Source organism: Anthonomus grandis, chromosome 18, assembly GCF_022605725.1.
Source record: "Anthonomus grandis grandis chromosome 18, icAntGran1.3, whole genome shotgun sequence".
Taxonomy (NCBI): Eukaryota; Metazoa; Arthropoda; class Insecta; order Coleoptera; family Curculionidae; genus Anthonomus; species Anthonomus grandis.
In genome coordinates this window covers 12,891,140-12,907,743 of record NC_065563.1, presented here as the reverse complement: position 1 = coordinate 12,907,743, position 16,604 = coordinate 12,891,140, and the positions used below count along the sequence as shown (strand labels likewise).

Sequence of the window (16,604 nt, the reverse complement as noted above, 5' to 3'; positions counted from 1 at the left end):
GGAGACCGGATCGGAAGTCAATTTTTGCAGAAGATACCATACTCAATTGCAAATAATGTTATCAGACAGAATATTAGAGATCAGAGAGAACTCCAGCACGATGGCTAGATTAAAGTCGATTGGTAGAAGTGGTCCGGTCTATTGGCCAGCAAGGTCACCTGATCTGACACCTCTAGACTTTTTTGTCTGGAGCCCCATGAAACAGCTTAACTACGCAACACCTGTAACTGACTGATATCTAGTTGCTAGAGTTGTGGTGGTGGCGGACTTTCTGAGACAAAAAAAAAGTTTTGAAGGATCCTTGTATGGATTTAATTTATTTGCACGAAAACCGTGCGTCGGAGCGCAAAAATGCAGTGGATTTGTTTTATTAAAAATGAACAAAATATTCCAAATCAAATCAATTTTTTTTTCGAAAAAACAGTGGCTTATCTTGTGCTGCAACCCCATCCCTGGGCAGGTGAAATGACCTGTAATTCCTCAAAAAGTTGCCTCACCACCTATCATTTAAAACCTAAAAGTTTCATTCGAATCGCTGTAAGCTGTTTTTAATACAGAAGAAAAAAACCGATTTTTTTTTGAGAAAAGTTTCAACCCCCTGTATTTTGGAAATGGCGCTCTTCCGACCACTATTGGTGTCCTCTGTCTCAAACTACTTCTTTATGGCTCCTATGTATACTCAAGCATTTTTGACCATTTGAAAGGGGACTGATTTGATGCAGGGGATCAACCCCAAATTTCAAACAAATAGCAAAAAAATTACGGTAGTTACGTAACCTGAAACTCGAATGTCAAATATCTGCGAAAATTTAATAATTACATCCTAAATAAACCCCAAATACCAAATTTCAATCTAACACGATCAAATAGCAAAAGAAGTGACGGTAATCGCGTGACTTGACGAAACTCAAACTTAAATCTACCTGGATATTGCTGCTGCAACAGTTCCACCGAATTGACGTTCATATCCAGTTGGTCCACGTGGTGCTGACTGAAATAACCGAACTTTAAGTTTCGGTGCACGTGCCTGGTGCCGGCCGACGGACTCAGGATGCCCATGATGATCTTCAATAGGGTGGTTTTTCCCGCACCGTTATCGCCCACCTGAAAAACAACATTTTAATTAAGCTATTATTAATTAAACTCGAAAAATGCATCTTAAAGATGCTCGTCATACACTTTTATAAAAGGTAAAAACACAAAATCTACAGCAACACAGAAATCTTTCTGTGTTGCTTGTTGGGAAATAAATCTCCCAACAGTTAATTTATTTTCTCGGTCTGCTCGATGTTAGGTTATAATTATAGTAGTTCTTGGTAGCTCGGGTCCGCTGTTCTCGGTAACCGCTAACGCTAATACCGCAAGCGCAAAGCCCAATAAACTGGGGAAGGGGATCAGTCGAGTAGTGGTCGCTGCCCTGAAACGTTCGTAAAGCTCCCGTTTTGCGTACGGCGAAAAGTTGAAAATGAGAAGTTGCTCATTATCCTCTGTTTAACCTCTAATGCCCAAAACGGATCTCTCTGTCTCTAACTCTTTATTTTGCCCTAAATTTATTGTCAATAATAGCGGTGACCTAGTGCAGGTTCATTACACTCTCTAAACTCTTTAAATATTTCACTAATTACATAAAAACGTTCCCGGTCGTCGTTTGTTGGTGTGAAGTTAACGTATGGTAACTGTTAACCTAGAATTATAGACATAAGTAAATTGTTGTTAGTTTTTTAAGGAATGAAATTAGTGAGTGTAATAAAATCAGTGAAAGTAGCAAGTGTAAATCAAGTAGAGTTAGTACAAGTGGTTAGAGACAGTTTATGGAGACTGCATAGAGACAGCGGAAAAAGTGGTAATTTAAGTCTACCCAATTACTGTTATTCCAAGTTCCAGTGACTACTAATCTTAGAACATTGAAAGGCTAGAATTAGTAAACAACAACTTTGTTTGAGTCCAACATATGCACGGGGGCAAGAGGGGTGTTTTATTTACAAACATATGTGTCGATTCTCTGTTGTCAAGTCGACACAAATTTCCAACGGAGGAAATTTTTAGCTATATTTTAACAAACATTATAACGTTAATTTAACTTATTTCTGTTATATTTTATAGGAAAATTTAAAATAAAAAGTATAAATACTACAATTAACCTATTTTAAGAATAAATATAATATCCTTAAGCAAAAAAAAACAAAATTATTAACATTCTTATCCCTAAAACTGCTTCTAAAAAATTTGAAGCGACAACACCGGAGCTTAAGCGCCTAAACCATACGCGTTGTGTCATCTGTCAAACGGCTTTTTGTTTATATTCGGGATTCGTGTATTTTCTTTAATTTTTGGTTTAAAAAGGAAAAAAGGCCACGTTTTAGTGTTTTTTTAAATTGCTAGGATGGCAAAAACTTGTGTCGTTTGTGCCGCATCATGATAAAAACGTGATTCAAGCCGATCTTTTCACAAGTAAGTACCGATACTTTCATAACATCACATCATGGGGTAACCATCATCATAAACGTAGAATAGGGGATCTTATAGACATAAACCTAATAAAAATTTGAATGTGAAAGTGTGCGTAAAATACCAACATATTTATATTTTTAAATCTAAATATTTTTTTGAACATATTCATCTATTAATAGGCTATAAAAGATATAAAACTAGAATTTTGTCCCTGGTTTTATTACAGGATTTTATGTTTTTTTTGTTGTTTTGGCAGAAAAAATGCATAATACCAATCTACCTATCTATATATAGTTTGATATCTATGTATAAAGTTAATTTTGTCTTTCTTTAAAATTTGTTCCATAATTTTTTTTTGTTTTACCTTATTGCAACTTACAATAATATATATAGTAATTGGCACCACATATTAATTTATTACTGTAATTTTTTTCTGCTTTTTGATTAAATATCAAATACTTATTATAGATTGCCCAATGATTATGCCCAAAGGGAACAATGGGTTTCATTAATGGAAATCAACACATTTAAAAAGAACATATTTTTTGTTCAGATCACATCCTTAGAAGTGATATAAGGGAGATAATATTATCAGTAGCCAGACTTTATTAAAAAAATCAGCTCTACCTCAAAGGTAATTTTTTTAAATATATTTTTCTAGTATATTTATAGGTATGAGTATATTTTACCTTAGAATTATTGATAAAGGTTTGCATGCTTTTATTTACTACATTATGTAAGCTAAAAAAACAACCTTTTAAAACTTGTGCTTGGGCTATGTTGTAAAACATACAGCTTCTTTACAAAAAGTATTAGTGTTACTCATATAAGATTTATTTATACCTAATACTTATTAAATTAGGTATGTGTGTAAAACTATTTTTTTACTAGGATTTCTGATGCACTGGTTAAAAACACAGCAGCCAATAATTCAGTTAATTTACCAAGTGATTTACCCTTTAAAGCTGCAGGGGTAGCTTTCCTGAAGAATGCAAAAACTTCTTTAGCTTTCAAAATGGTATATAGTACAAACAGTCAAGCTAATATAGACACGTATGGATAATTAAAATAGATTAATATTCTTGATACACCAAATTTTGTATAATTACAGATCTGATCATTCATCATCAACAATAACTGCATCTGAGAATTATAGTTCTACAGTAACCGTGGAGTCTAGGTCAACAATTACTATTTCTCATCCAAGCCGTTTTTGTTTAACTGCTACACATTCCCTGACTCTGCCAAGGAAAAGGTATAAATACACTCAAAATAGACTACTAGTTTTATGCCGTGTATCATCCTATTCTATATATCTTATTTAAAAGTGATATGGTATTTTATTGTATTATATTTGTTTAATTAAATGCAATTAATCAAATGTATGACATTACAAAGATTCTCTATAATAACATACATTTTATTGATCAATTGGATTATCATAATACATTTTTTTAATTTTTTCTTTTTAATTTTGGTAATACTATATTTTTATGTATATTATTCTAGGGTAAAATCAAAATGATATCCTGAGGACCTAAGCACTGATGATTCCACCGTTTCAAGAGCTTAATCACTTGTCACCAGATTATGGAAAAAAAATTAAGAACAAAAAATTAAAATTCGAAGATTGCAACAAGCAAATTTGCGCCAAAGAAATTGAATTAGATGTCTCAAGTCATTATTAAAATACTTACATGAAATAATAACATGATTTTATGGAAAAGCCCAACCTACTACATATTTTATTTGACTTGTAAAAGCACTTGTTTGTATATTACTACTAATAAACTCTCTAATCTAATCTATTGTACATAGTCTTTATTCTTAGCTTTGTTTTTTAGTATAAATTAATATGATATAATATTTGGTATTAGGTATTATATAGGTCACTATTAAATGTCTCAAAACCATTATACAGGCTAAATACTCATAATAAAAATCTTATAACCTACAAAAAACCTGCAACTCCTTCACAATTTGAACATCCTTGTAGTTTTAACTTTTTCCGCTGAAGCAATACTGTCGCTTTGAAAAAGTCAGCAGCATAGAAGTATATATTATGTGATGTAAGTAAGTGATGTAAAACTGAGTTTTGTCCAATATAACAATAACAATAAAATTTTGCAAAATGTTAAAAATTTGTGTCTTAAAACATGATTTATTAAGAAATCTATAATATTATATTAATAAAATATTTAATTTCCATAAAAATGCTTTGACAAAAATGCTGCCTTTCATTAGGACCTTCCTCTAATGAAGTCCATTAAAAAAAACACATAAATAGCTCATAAATGGTAATATTACTTATACTCAAACTCTTTATTTATTAATTAATAAAAATTTATCAGGTAAATATTTGTTGACGACGTCACTGGTAGAGAGTGCTTGTATCTGTGACATAAACAATGCAATCGAGCGGCGTTGCGATGCCATTACCGTTTTCTCGTTTCTTCGTACTTTATTTTCATTTACTTAACTTATATTGACTTCGATATAGAGTATCTTATCAAATTTATTTTTAAAAAATGCTTGATATTTTATTAAAGGGGAGCAGTAGTATTGTTTTGTGCCTTCGGAAACAACTGAAAATTTTTATGATATTATAAAGTGATTTTTGCCATTTCTCTATAAGCACTTGGCATCATTGCATCAGAGATGTTGCAAGCAAACAAACCTGCCCATAGTTCCACGGCATGCTACTTCTAGCCTTTCAATGTTCTAAGCTACTAATAGATGTACATATTTAGAAAATAAATGTGTTTCATTTATTAGATTACAATTAATTCTTCAAGGGAAGAATTATACAGTGCACCGCTTCTTCATAGACACAATTGTGTCCTCCTTGTGTTTGGGGAAGACGCCACAGAGCAAATCTCCCCCGATCAATGCTGTAGATTTTGTGTTTTTTACCTTTTTATATATTAATTAAGTTTTTTAGAAGATTATGAGTTCCTTTCAAGCCCTTACGAAACGCGGTACTTACGATGCAAATTCTCGACTCCATGGTGGCCCCGATGTTCACATCGGAAAAGATCACTTTGTCTTTATTGTACCTGAACGTCACCTCGCTCAGTTGCAAAATCGGCGGGGACAGGGGCTCGGTTTCCGGTAACCGCAGCACCACTTCGGTTTCTTTCGCTATCGGCTTCAATTCGGGCCTAAAAAACATTTTGAAAAACTAAACGAACGAGTCCCTAAACGAACTCACATTTTTTCCAACATTTTAATTTTCGACTGCACCAGAGCCGCCCTATTGGCATTAAACCTAAACCTAAAAAAAATACACATTAAAAAACCGATTGCCCACCATGAACCTTCCAAGTATCTACCTATCGATGAACTCTTGCACGTGCTGTCTCTGTTGCAGCTGCGCCTCGTACTCCCTCTGTTGGTTCTTCAGTTTCTCCGTTTTCGTTTTCTCGAATTGCTCGTAGTTGCCCCGGTACGATTCGATTCGTTGCGAGTGCAAATGGAGAATGTCGGTCGGCACCGTGTCCAAGAAGTTCCGGTCGTGGGACACCACCAGTAACGTGTTCGGCCAGTTTTGCAGGTAGTTTTCCAGCCAAATAATGGCCTTGATGTCCAACATGTTGGTGGGCTCGTCCAGCAGTAGTAAGTCTGGTCTATAGTAATGCGAGATATATGAGTTATGTTAGTTAATTATAAGTAGCAACACGTTTTTATAATTTTTCTGTTTAAAAATTAACAGTAAAAATTGGTGAAATATCAGGTACATACATTTGTTTATTTTGCAAACCTAACCTCAATGCAACTGCAAAGAAACAAAGCAAAACTCAGAAGAGGATTTAGAAAAAAATCTCCCGCATGGAAGCACAATGTCATTCGGTCAAATAGTACAAATACAAAAAGATTTTATTTGTCAGTTTTATAATCAAGTTACATTTTTGTGTTCACTTATTTTATTATGACAAATAGGAGTGTCTCGATTAAAACAACCGTTTCCCTGCACCATCAGTAAACTGTAGTACAAGTGAGACAACCCTTTTAAAGACCTTAAACAACTATTTACATTCCAGTTGCAATACATTTTAAATATTTATGAGCCAAAATTAAAAGAACCTATATTTGAATAGGAATGTAAAAACACTAAGAAAAAATCAAGACATGCACATTCAGTGATATACCCTCAATGGGAATACCAGCTTAGATGCAAGAAGTAGTACAGAAAACTGATAAAAATAAATCAAACACTGGAAGTATTCCAAGTACTGTTATTAAGCTAAAGAAACATTAAATATTAAACAAGGCGTACAGTTAGAAAATTTAAAAATTCTATTAAAAAGCACTCGATCCACAAAAAATTACTTTTAATAATAAGCGTGATAATAAAAAATATACAGTGAGGGCGCGCAGGTTGGCACAAATTTATTTAAAATTCAGGGGTGTGTTCGAAAAAAAAACGCGATTTTTTTGATGATGAATCCAGGATGCTGTCGTTCGGGATAACGTTCATGATACAACCGCGATGCTGCTCGTGCGTTGCACTTTGTTGCTCCCTATGCCAAATGCATATCCACCAATTCTTGATTGGTAAAGTTTCTTCTAAGTTCTAAAGTTCTGTTGTTATGGTATCATGTACAAAAGGTAAACATAAATGCAGCAGATCCTATTTAGGTAATTGATGTTTTTTATAAATTTTAACGCGTCTTAGGGCCGTAGTGGCGTAGTGACGCATTTCCGGACATGGGTTCCTATACTCAAATGGATTCTACTGTTGCACTGAACAACCCCCAGAAGTTTGATCCCATAGTTCTGAAACACCCTGCATAGCAAATAAACAATAATGGGCCAAGCACTGTGCCCCGTAGTATACCCATAAAGACATTCAAAGGATCACTATGAATATTATCTATTTCAACAATTTAAGATCTCTGATGTAAATAACTTTCAAAAATATTCAACAGTACACCCCTGACACCAAACTTCTCAAGTAGCTGGGTGCGAGGCACAGTGTCAAATGCCTTGGCTAAATCGAGAAAGACAGCTATACATTTTTGATCTGAGTCTAAGTTTATTTTTATTTGGTCAACCATCATTAGTGCTTCTGTCCTCCATAAAGCCATATTGATTTTTATTCAGTAGTTTATTTGATAATAAATAGCCATAGAGTCTGATTTTAAGGCATTTTTCAAAAATTGGTGTAACAGTTGTAATAACATTAATGGGTCTATAGTTGGAAATATCTGATCTTGTTCCTTTTTTTATATATGGGAGGTATAACAGCGCATTTAAAAGCTATAGGCACTATTCCCGTGGTCAAGATGAGATTTATTATATGAATTAGTGGTTTTATTATAGTGCAATGTACTTTGTTTATAAGTTCAGAAGAAATTCCATCTTTACAAGGGGCACAATTTTTTTTAAACTTTTAATAAGCTCATTTGATGTGACTGTTGTGAGTGAGTGACATAGAATTTGGTATATTGTAGGAGTTACCCACATCAGATGAGCTGTTAGAAATTTCAGCAGCCATTTTTTCCCACACATTTGCAAAGTACTTGTTACAGTAATTGGTTTGTCTGCAATTATTACGTCATGTTTATTTACTAGAGCCATTTCAGCGTTAGTCTTAGTCTTTTTTTTTTTAAATTGGGGCACCTTTTATTATTTTATGGATTTGTCTAGTATTGTTCATGTTGTTGGTATTGTCCAATATCTGGTTTAAACTACTACTACTAAAACCGAAAACTAAATGAGAATATTTTAACTGCACAATGATATTTGTTTTCGTACTGATTTTTAAAAATTATCGCTGTCACTTGGGATACGGCAGAGAATAACAATTATTTGTATTTTATATATGCATGTCAGTGTTTTGGTATTCAGGTAATTATTAAATGTACCACCATTTTGTAGTAGGTAAAGATATTGAAATTATATTCTAGGATTATAAAGTAGTCGTCAGGAGCTTCAAAATGATGTGCCACAAGACCATCCTTTCCATTTAATTTTTTTTCCAAGATGGCGCCCAGCAGCCATCTTGAAATTTTCATCTGTCAATTTGGCTTTAAAACATTCGTCAATTACATTACCTCAAGTTTCAATATTTTGAATTGGTATGGATTCATAATTCCATTAATTCATATTAAGGACAATGAATGACTTTCTTATTCCAGGCAGTTATTTTCCATAATCCTTTGATTCAATCAATAGAAACACAACAAAGTTTATTTATTTATTTATTTACGGAATCCATTTACAAAAGTGTTACATAGCATACCCATACAAACATATATATTCAGATACAAAACTATCTATAAATCAGTGAAAGGTGTAGATGAGTTAATTAATTAAAGCCCCCTATGAAATAATATTCGTTAACTGCCCCTTAAAAGATGTAATTTTAGAGTCAAAAAAGCTTATCTGTCCTGACAGACCATTAGCACTTCGAGCCATTCGTGTAATTGGCTCATTAATGCCATAAATGGTATGGTGGAATGGGACTGAAAATATTTCTGATTGTCTATTCAATCTGGAAGGCACCCTAAGTTAAAAAAGAGACAATAAAACATAAGTCGAGTAATGTTCTTCATGACTCTAATGTGGGTAAGTTCAGGTTATCCCTGACCCACTGATAGTAATACTCCTGTCTCCTGTAACCACATCTAAAAGCCGTCACCCTTAAAAGTTTATTTTGAGTTTTTTCAATCTGCTCAATGTAGCAGTTATATGGCGGGGACCACACAATTGAGCCATACTCCAATATGGACCTAACAAGAGAGCAATAAAGTAAACAAAGACAAATCAGTTGTAGACCAGCATTTTCATTGCCCTACCAGTCACCTGATTGATGTGACTTTTAAAAGACAACCTGGAGTCAATAAATATTCCTAAATCAGAAACCTCTGTTTTGACACCAATTGCTACATTATTTATTTTATAAAGAAAAGCAATAGGGTTTCTTTGCTTAGAAAAAGTAATTGATATTAAGGGACATTCTATTCAAGTGGCACCAATCAAAGAACAAATTGAGGTCTTTTTGCAGGAGCACAGCATCAGAAAGGGATGTGATAAGCCTAAATAGCTTCACATCATCAGCAAACATTAGCACACGACAAGTTTCAAGTTTCCAAACTAAATCAATCAAAAAGAGGCAAAACAGATGGCACCAAAAATTTCAGAGGAACATGTACCTCCAAGATTAACAATCTGGGCTCTACCTCTGATGAATCCCGAGATCCACTGAAAAAGAGGCCCCACAATACCTAAAGCCCTTCTGCAAAAGTACCTCATGGTTAACCCTATCAAAAGCTTTGGAAAAATCTGTATATATTGAGTCAACCTGACCCTGTCCCTTCTCCAAACAGCGGTAGAGGTAGTTGACATACAGCACCAAATCAGCATCAGTAGATCTGCCTTTTATAAATCCAAATTGCTCAGGATTAAATAAAAATTTAAAACTCCAGGCAATCCTATGACTGACCAGGCAGTCAAGCAGCTTTGGCAACTCAGATTGGTTACACACAGCCCGATAATTGGAAATTTCATTTCTACTACCAGATTTAAAAATGGGTAAATATTAGAGGGTAAAAACGTTGTTCTGTGTTAAAAATTTCGGGAGTTAGGAAGGTTTTTGTTGGGGCACTAATTTTTCTAACAAATTTTCAATTTTCTTGAGAATATTTTCATGAAAAATTAAAATATTTTTGAAGGGGTTTTAGGAAAAGAAAATTCACTTCTTACTGAAAAATTTAAGGGGAAAACGATTTTTGTACCTCAAGAACTTCCTGAGTTAGAGCCAATTTTGTCCACCAGGGTCCAAGACCCATTCAATTTGACGTTTTCGAAACTCGTATTGTCACTTTAAAATTTTTAGTCATTAGTGGACATTTTTGGGCATAACTCAGGAACTGCTTGGAATATTTTCATAATTCTTTTACATCAATATAGTAAGTTTCCTGAGGATGGATTAGAGGGTAAAAACGTTGTTCTGTGTTCAAAATTTCGGGAGTTAGGAAGGTTTTTGTTGGGGCACTAATTTTTCTAACAAATTTTCACTTTTCTTGGGAATATTTTCATGAAAAATTCAAACATTTTTAAAAGGGGCTTAGTAAAAGAAAATGCACTTCTTACTGAAAAATTTAATAGGAAAACGAATTTTGTACCTCCAGAACTTCCTGAGTTAGAGCCAATTTTGTCCACCAGGGTCCAAGACCCATTCAATTTGACGTTTTCGAAACTCGTATTGACACATTAAAATTTTTAGTCATTAGCTGGCATTTTTGGGCATAACTCAGGAACTGTTTGGAATATTTTCATAATTCTTTTACATCAATATAGTAAGTTTCCTGAGGATGGATTAGAGGGTAAAAACGTTGTTCTGTGTTCAAAATTTCGGGAGTTAGGAAGCTTTTTGTTGGGGCACTAATTTTTCTAACAAATTTTCACTTTTCTTGGGAATATTTTCATGAAAAATTCAAACATTTTTAAAAGGGGCTTAGGAAAAGAAAATGCACTTCTTACTGAAAAATTTAATAGAAAAACGATTTTTGTACCTCCAGAACTTCCTGAGTTAGAGCCAATTTTGTCCTCAAGGGTCCAAGACCCATTCAATTTGGTGTAAACTCACATCAAGATTTTTAGTCATTAGCTGGCATTTTTGGGCATAACTCAGGAACTGCTTGGAATATTTTCATAATTCTTTTACATCAATATAGTAAGTTTCCTGAGGATGGATTGAAGGATAAAAACGTTTTTCTGGGTTAAAAATTTTAGGACTTAGGGAGGTTTTGGTTGATTCATCCATTTTTTTAACAAATTTTCACTTTCCTCTGGTATATTTTTATGAATAATCAAAATATTTTAAATAAGATTTTAGGCAAAGAAAATGCAGTTTTTACTGAATAATTTAATAGGAAAACGATTTTTGTACCTCTGGAACTTCCTGAGTTAGAGCCAATTTTGTCCACCAGGGTCCAAGACCGATTCAATTTGACGTTTTCGAAACACGTATTGTCACTTTAAAATTTTTAGTCATTAGTGGACATTTTTGGGCATAACTCAGGAACTGCTTGGAATATTTTCATAATTCTTTTACATCAATATAGTAAGTTTCCTGAGGATGGATTAGAGGGTAAAAACGTTGTTCTGTGTTCAAAATTTCAGGAGTTAGGAAGGTTTTTGTTGGGGCACTAATTTTTCTAACAAATTTTCAATTTTTTTGGGAATATTTTCATGAAAAATTCAAACATTTTTAAAAGGGACTTAGGCAAAGAAAATGCACTTATTACTGAAAAATTTAATAGAAAAACGATTTTTGTACCTCCAGAACTTCCTGAGTTGGAGCCAATTTTGTCCACCAGGGTCCAAGACCCATTCAATTTGACGTTTTCGAAACACGTATTGTCACTTTAAAATTTTTAGTCATTAGTGGACATTTTTGGGCATAACTCAGGAACTGCTTGGAATATTTTCATAATTCTTTTACATCAATATAGTAAGTTTCCTGAGGATGGATTAGAGGGTAAAAACGTTGTTCTGTGTTCAAAATTTCGGGAGTTAGGAAGGTTTTTGTTGGGGCACTAATTTTTTTAACAAATTTTCAATTTTTTTGGGAATATTTTCATGAAAAATTCAAACATTTTTAAAAGGGACTTAGGCAAAGAAAATGCACTTATTACTGAAAAATTTAATAGAAAAACGATTTTTGTACCTCCAGAACTTCCTGAGTTGGAGCCAATTTTGTCCACCAGGGTCCAAGACCCATTCAATTTGACGTTTTCGAAACACGTATTGTCACGTTAAAATTTTTAGTCATTAGCTGGCATTTTTGGGCATAACTCAGGAACTGCTTGGAATATTTTCATAATTCTTTTACATCAATATAGTAAGTTTCCTGAAAATGGATTAGAGGGTAAAAACGTTGTTCTGTGTTCAAAATTTCGGGAGTTAGGAAGGTTTTTGTTGGGGCACTAATTTTTCTAACAAATTTTCAATTTTCTTGAGAATATTTTCATGAAAAATTAAAATATTTTTGAAGGGGTTTTAGGAAAAGAAAATTCACTTCTTACTGAAAAATTTAAGGGGAAAACGATTTTTGTACCTCTAGAACTTCCTGAGTTAGAGCCAATTTTGTCCACCAGGGTCCAAGACCGATTCAATTTGGTGTTTTCGAAACTCGTATTGTCACATCAAGATTTTTAGTTATTAGCTGGCATTTTTGGGCATAGCTCAGGAACTGCTTGGAATATTTTCATAATTCTTTTACATCAACATAGTGGGCTTCCTGAGGATGGATTGAAGGATAAAAACGTTTTTCTGGGTTAAAAATTTTAGGACTTAGGGAGGTTTTGGTTGATTCATCCATTTTTTTAACAAATTTTCACTTTCCTCGGGTATATTTTTATGAATAATCAAAATATTTTAAATAAGATTTTAGGCAAAGAAAATGCAGTTTTTACTGAATAATTTAATAGGAAAACGATTTTTGTACCTCTAGAACTTCCTGAGTTAGAGCCAATTTTGTCCACCAGGGTCCAAGACCGATTCAATTTGACGTTTTCGAAACACGTATTGTCACATTAAAATTTTTAGTCATTAGTGGACATTTTTGGGCATAACTCAGGAACTGCTTGGAATATTTTCATAATTCTTTTACATCAATATAGTAAGTTTCCTGAGGATGGATTAGACGGTAAAAACGTTGTTCTGTGTTCAAAATTTCGGGAGTTAGAAAGGTTTTTGTTGGGGCACTAATTTTTCTAACAAATTTTCACTTTTCTTGGGAATATTTTCATGAAAAATTAAAATATTTTTGAAGGGGTTTTAGGAAAAGAAAATTCACTTCTTACTGAAAAATTTAAGGGGAAAACGATTTTTGTACCTCAAGAACTTCCTGAGTTAGAGCCAATTTTGTCCACCAGGGTCCAAGACCCATTCAATTTGGTGTATTTGAAACTCGTATTGTCACTTTAAAATTTTTAGTCATTAGTGGACATTTTTGGGCATAACTCAGGAACTGCTTGGAATATTTTCATAATTCTTTTACATCAATATAGTAAGTTTCCTGAGGATGGATTAGAGGGTAAAAACGTTGGTCTGAGTTCAAAATTTCGGGAGTTAGGAAGGTTTTTGTTGGGGCACTAATTTTTCTAACAAATTTTCAATTTTCTTGGGAATATTTTCATGAAAAATTAAAATATTTTTAAAAGGGTTTTAGGCAAAGAAAATGCAGTTTTTACTGAATAATTTAATAGGAAAACGATTTTTGTACCTCTAGAACTTCCTGAGTTAGAGCCAATTTTGTCCACCAGGGTCCAAGACCCATTCAATTTGACGTTTTCGAAACTCGTATTGACACATTAAAATTTTTAGTCATTAGCTGGCATTTTTGGGCATAACTCAGGAACTGCTTGGAATATTTTCATAATTCTTTTACACCAATATAGTGGCCATCATGAGGATGGATTTAAGGCTAAAAACATTGCTCTCAGGTAAAAAATCGAGCAAAAGAGGGCAAAACTCAACTGAATAGGGGAGACCCAGGATACATGGGACAAATTTGACTAAATGATCTCTAACTTTTTTTCGAAGAAATCTCTATCCATAAGGTTTTATTAATGTAATAAACAAACTTTTGTCATAATATATTACTACATAGCATTATCCAAATAAATTCAAAAATATTTTTAAACTGGGATCAAAAATTTTTGGTCATTTGTCCAATATATCTGAACCAAAAGGGCCATCCCGCACTAAACTATGGTCTGATTCATTTGATTTTGATGAAAATTTATCTTGCGTTTATTATTTAACCAAAATGTTCGCAAGATAACCCTACAATCGCCGTTGATGATTATCTTAAAATAAATAGTCTCACCCTTAACTGGCAACAATTCTACTTTAAGGTCCCTAATCTGAGGGCACCGCTTTTTAATGTGCTCTTCAATAAAACCACTTACTTGCCTTAAAATAACAAGCTTGGATACAAAACCCGCATTGCATCCTAGTTGTAAAAACTTTTTAAGAAATGCGTTGGCAACGTTGTAAAACGACGATATTATGTAATTTTATCTTTAAACAAAGTTACAGCTAGTTAAATCAGCAGCTTAGTATTCGCAAGCACAACACAGACTGGTAACTTCTAACATCCAGTATTTCTCTTATTTCTGGATCCAAATCACTCAATACGATTCCAAAACATGAGCTCACACCACAACACGTCCGTTTCACGTCAAATACGTATTACCCATGAAACTTGATGAGTTTTACGACTCGTAACGACTTACCTGGAAAATAATGCTCTTGCCAATGCCAATCTCATCCTCCACCCGCCGGAAAACGTCTTAGTGGGGTTCTGTTGCATTTGAGTGGTAAACCCTAAACCGGCCAAAATGATCGAGGCCTTTGCAGGCGCCTTATCGGCCTCAATGTTTTGCAATTGCGCGTAAACCTCAGACAATTGCGTGTTTAGATCCGGATCTGTAGAACTTAAAAAAGAAACTGTGATTAATCAAAAGAAAACGATTAAATTCACTTACCCTTCATTAATGGCTTTACTAATTTCTTTCTCCTTTTCTAACAGGTTTTGCCTAACGGTGTCGCACTCTAAAACGCTGTCTATGGCTAAAGTGTCATCCCCGATAACCTCTTGTTCCACATGCAAAATGGATATGTGCGAAGGTATTTTTAAATTCCCCGAGGAAATCATGTTTAACATGGTACTTTTGCCCAGGCCGTTTCTGCCTACTAGGCCGTATCGTCGGCCGAAGGCCAACGTTAAGTCGGCCCCTTGCAATAAAACTCTAAAACAGGACCGTTGTAATTTAGAAAGAAGCTTTTTTAAAATTTTCCATTACCTGTCGCCATAAGCAACATCAAAGTTCTCTATCCGAATGTCTTGGGCCCTATTGTTCCCTTTGGCCTCCAGTTTACTCTCCTTCTTATTAATAACTTGCGAAGCGGTGGCAGTTTGCAGCTTCGGTGGGGCCACAACCCGGATTTCTTTTCCTCTCTTTTCCTGTTTCTCTTGCAGTTTGGCCTGCGCCTTTTCCAGTTTCTTGGCATCCACTTTCTGTCATAAAATCCAGTCACTATAAACACCCTAAATCAACTGTATGTATTACCAAAGAATCATCCCTCGCTTGCACCCAAATACTTTTAATCTCCTCCACGTTATTTTCTTGGTTTTCAGCCATCGATCCCAGGTGTATAGGGCCGTCGAGGATTTTCAGGCTGCCTCCGTTACTTTTGGCATCTTTGTCTGGCCGCAGCATTTTCAGGAGGTCATCGCATACGCTCCTTAAGTTCAAATTTAAAAGTTCAACAAATCCTAACAGTAAGTTAATTATTGAATGATTGACATGATTTCAATTTCATTGAAACTTGAATTTTCTAGCATTATTTGGTGTCCCTATTTTCAAATTCGTATTGACACAAGTCTAAGATATGCCGGCTATACACTCTCTAAGTCTGGGCTAATATTAAACAGTGAACTTGCTGCATAATAATGTAAGAGATATGACATTATTATGACAATAATTGGATGTTTTCTTTTTTCTCTTTATGGGTGTTTTATGTAGTTCTTTTGATATTCTATTGTTCCTATGTGATCGCTAACATGCAAAGAGGATCACGACCAGAAGAAACATTATAAAGTAAATATTGCACCACATTAAATGTGGTGTAATAGTTTCATAGAAGAATTGCACAATAATATACCTACTTATAGAGAATTACTTAATGAAATAGCTTATTCACAATAATGTTATCAATGAGTCTTTCCTGTTAAACTTACTTGATATCTTCTTCAGTTTTATCCGAGGAAACTTCATGTAACACAGCCCCAATAGCATCATAAATTTCTTCACTGTCCTCAAATTCGTCTGCACTGTTCTCTAAAACCCCTAAAAACACGAACGTGTGGTAAAAAACTGAACAATTAACTGGAGAATGTTCTCTATGGGGCTTCTTTTACCTTCCACATATTTCTTAAGATCGTCATCGATAGACGGGAAAATATTCTTAATGTATTCGCTACACGTGCCCATTTTCAGCCCTAAACTAACACCATTGGCCTTTCAATATTGAAAAAATTAGGTCCCAGGGGCCAAAAACGAAAATATAAAAAATTAACAAGACGTTAACCTGCAATTTTCATTTGGTCATCGTCGAACGTCACCAGTCACTTT

At 34.1% G+C, this 16,604-nt stretch overlaps 1 protein-coding gene across 1 annotated transcript in view; it reads right to left on the bottom strand.

The window, feature by feature from the left end:
- The window catches only part of LOC126746768 (ATP-binding cassette sub-family F member 3), a 24,369-nt gene extending 7,765 nt beyond the window's left edge, over positions 1 to 16,604 (bottom strand). The window contains exons 1-10 of the mRNA XM_050455122.1: positions 16,391 to 16,604; positions 16,211 to 16,319; positions 15,540 to 15,714; positions 15,273 to 15,487; positions 14,955 to 15,218; positions 14,703 to 14,903; positions 5,784 to 6,077; positions 5,663 to 5,725; positions 5,438 to 5,612; positions 924 to 1,104 (exon numbers count right to left, since the gene is read on the bottom strand). Coding sequence (XP_050311079.1) covers positions 924 to 1,104; positions 5,438 to 5,612; positions 5,663 to 5,725; positions 5,784 to 6,077; positions 14,703 to 14,903; positions 14,955 to 15,218; positions 15,273 to 15,487; positions 15,540 to 15,714; positions 16,211 to 16,319; positions 16,391 to 16,463 — 1,750 coding nt within the window. The 5' untranslated portion in view covers positions 16,464 to 16,604. The remainder of the gene's footprint in view (positions 1 to 923; positions 1,105 to 5,437; positions 5,613 to 5,662; positions 5,726 to 5,783; positions 6,078 to 14,702; positions 14,904 to 14,954; positions 15,219 to 15,272; positions 15,488 to 15,539; positions 15,715 to 16,210; positions 16,320 to 16,390) is intronic.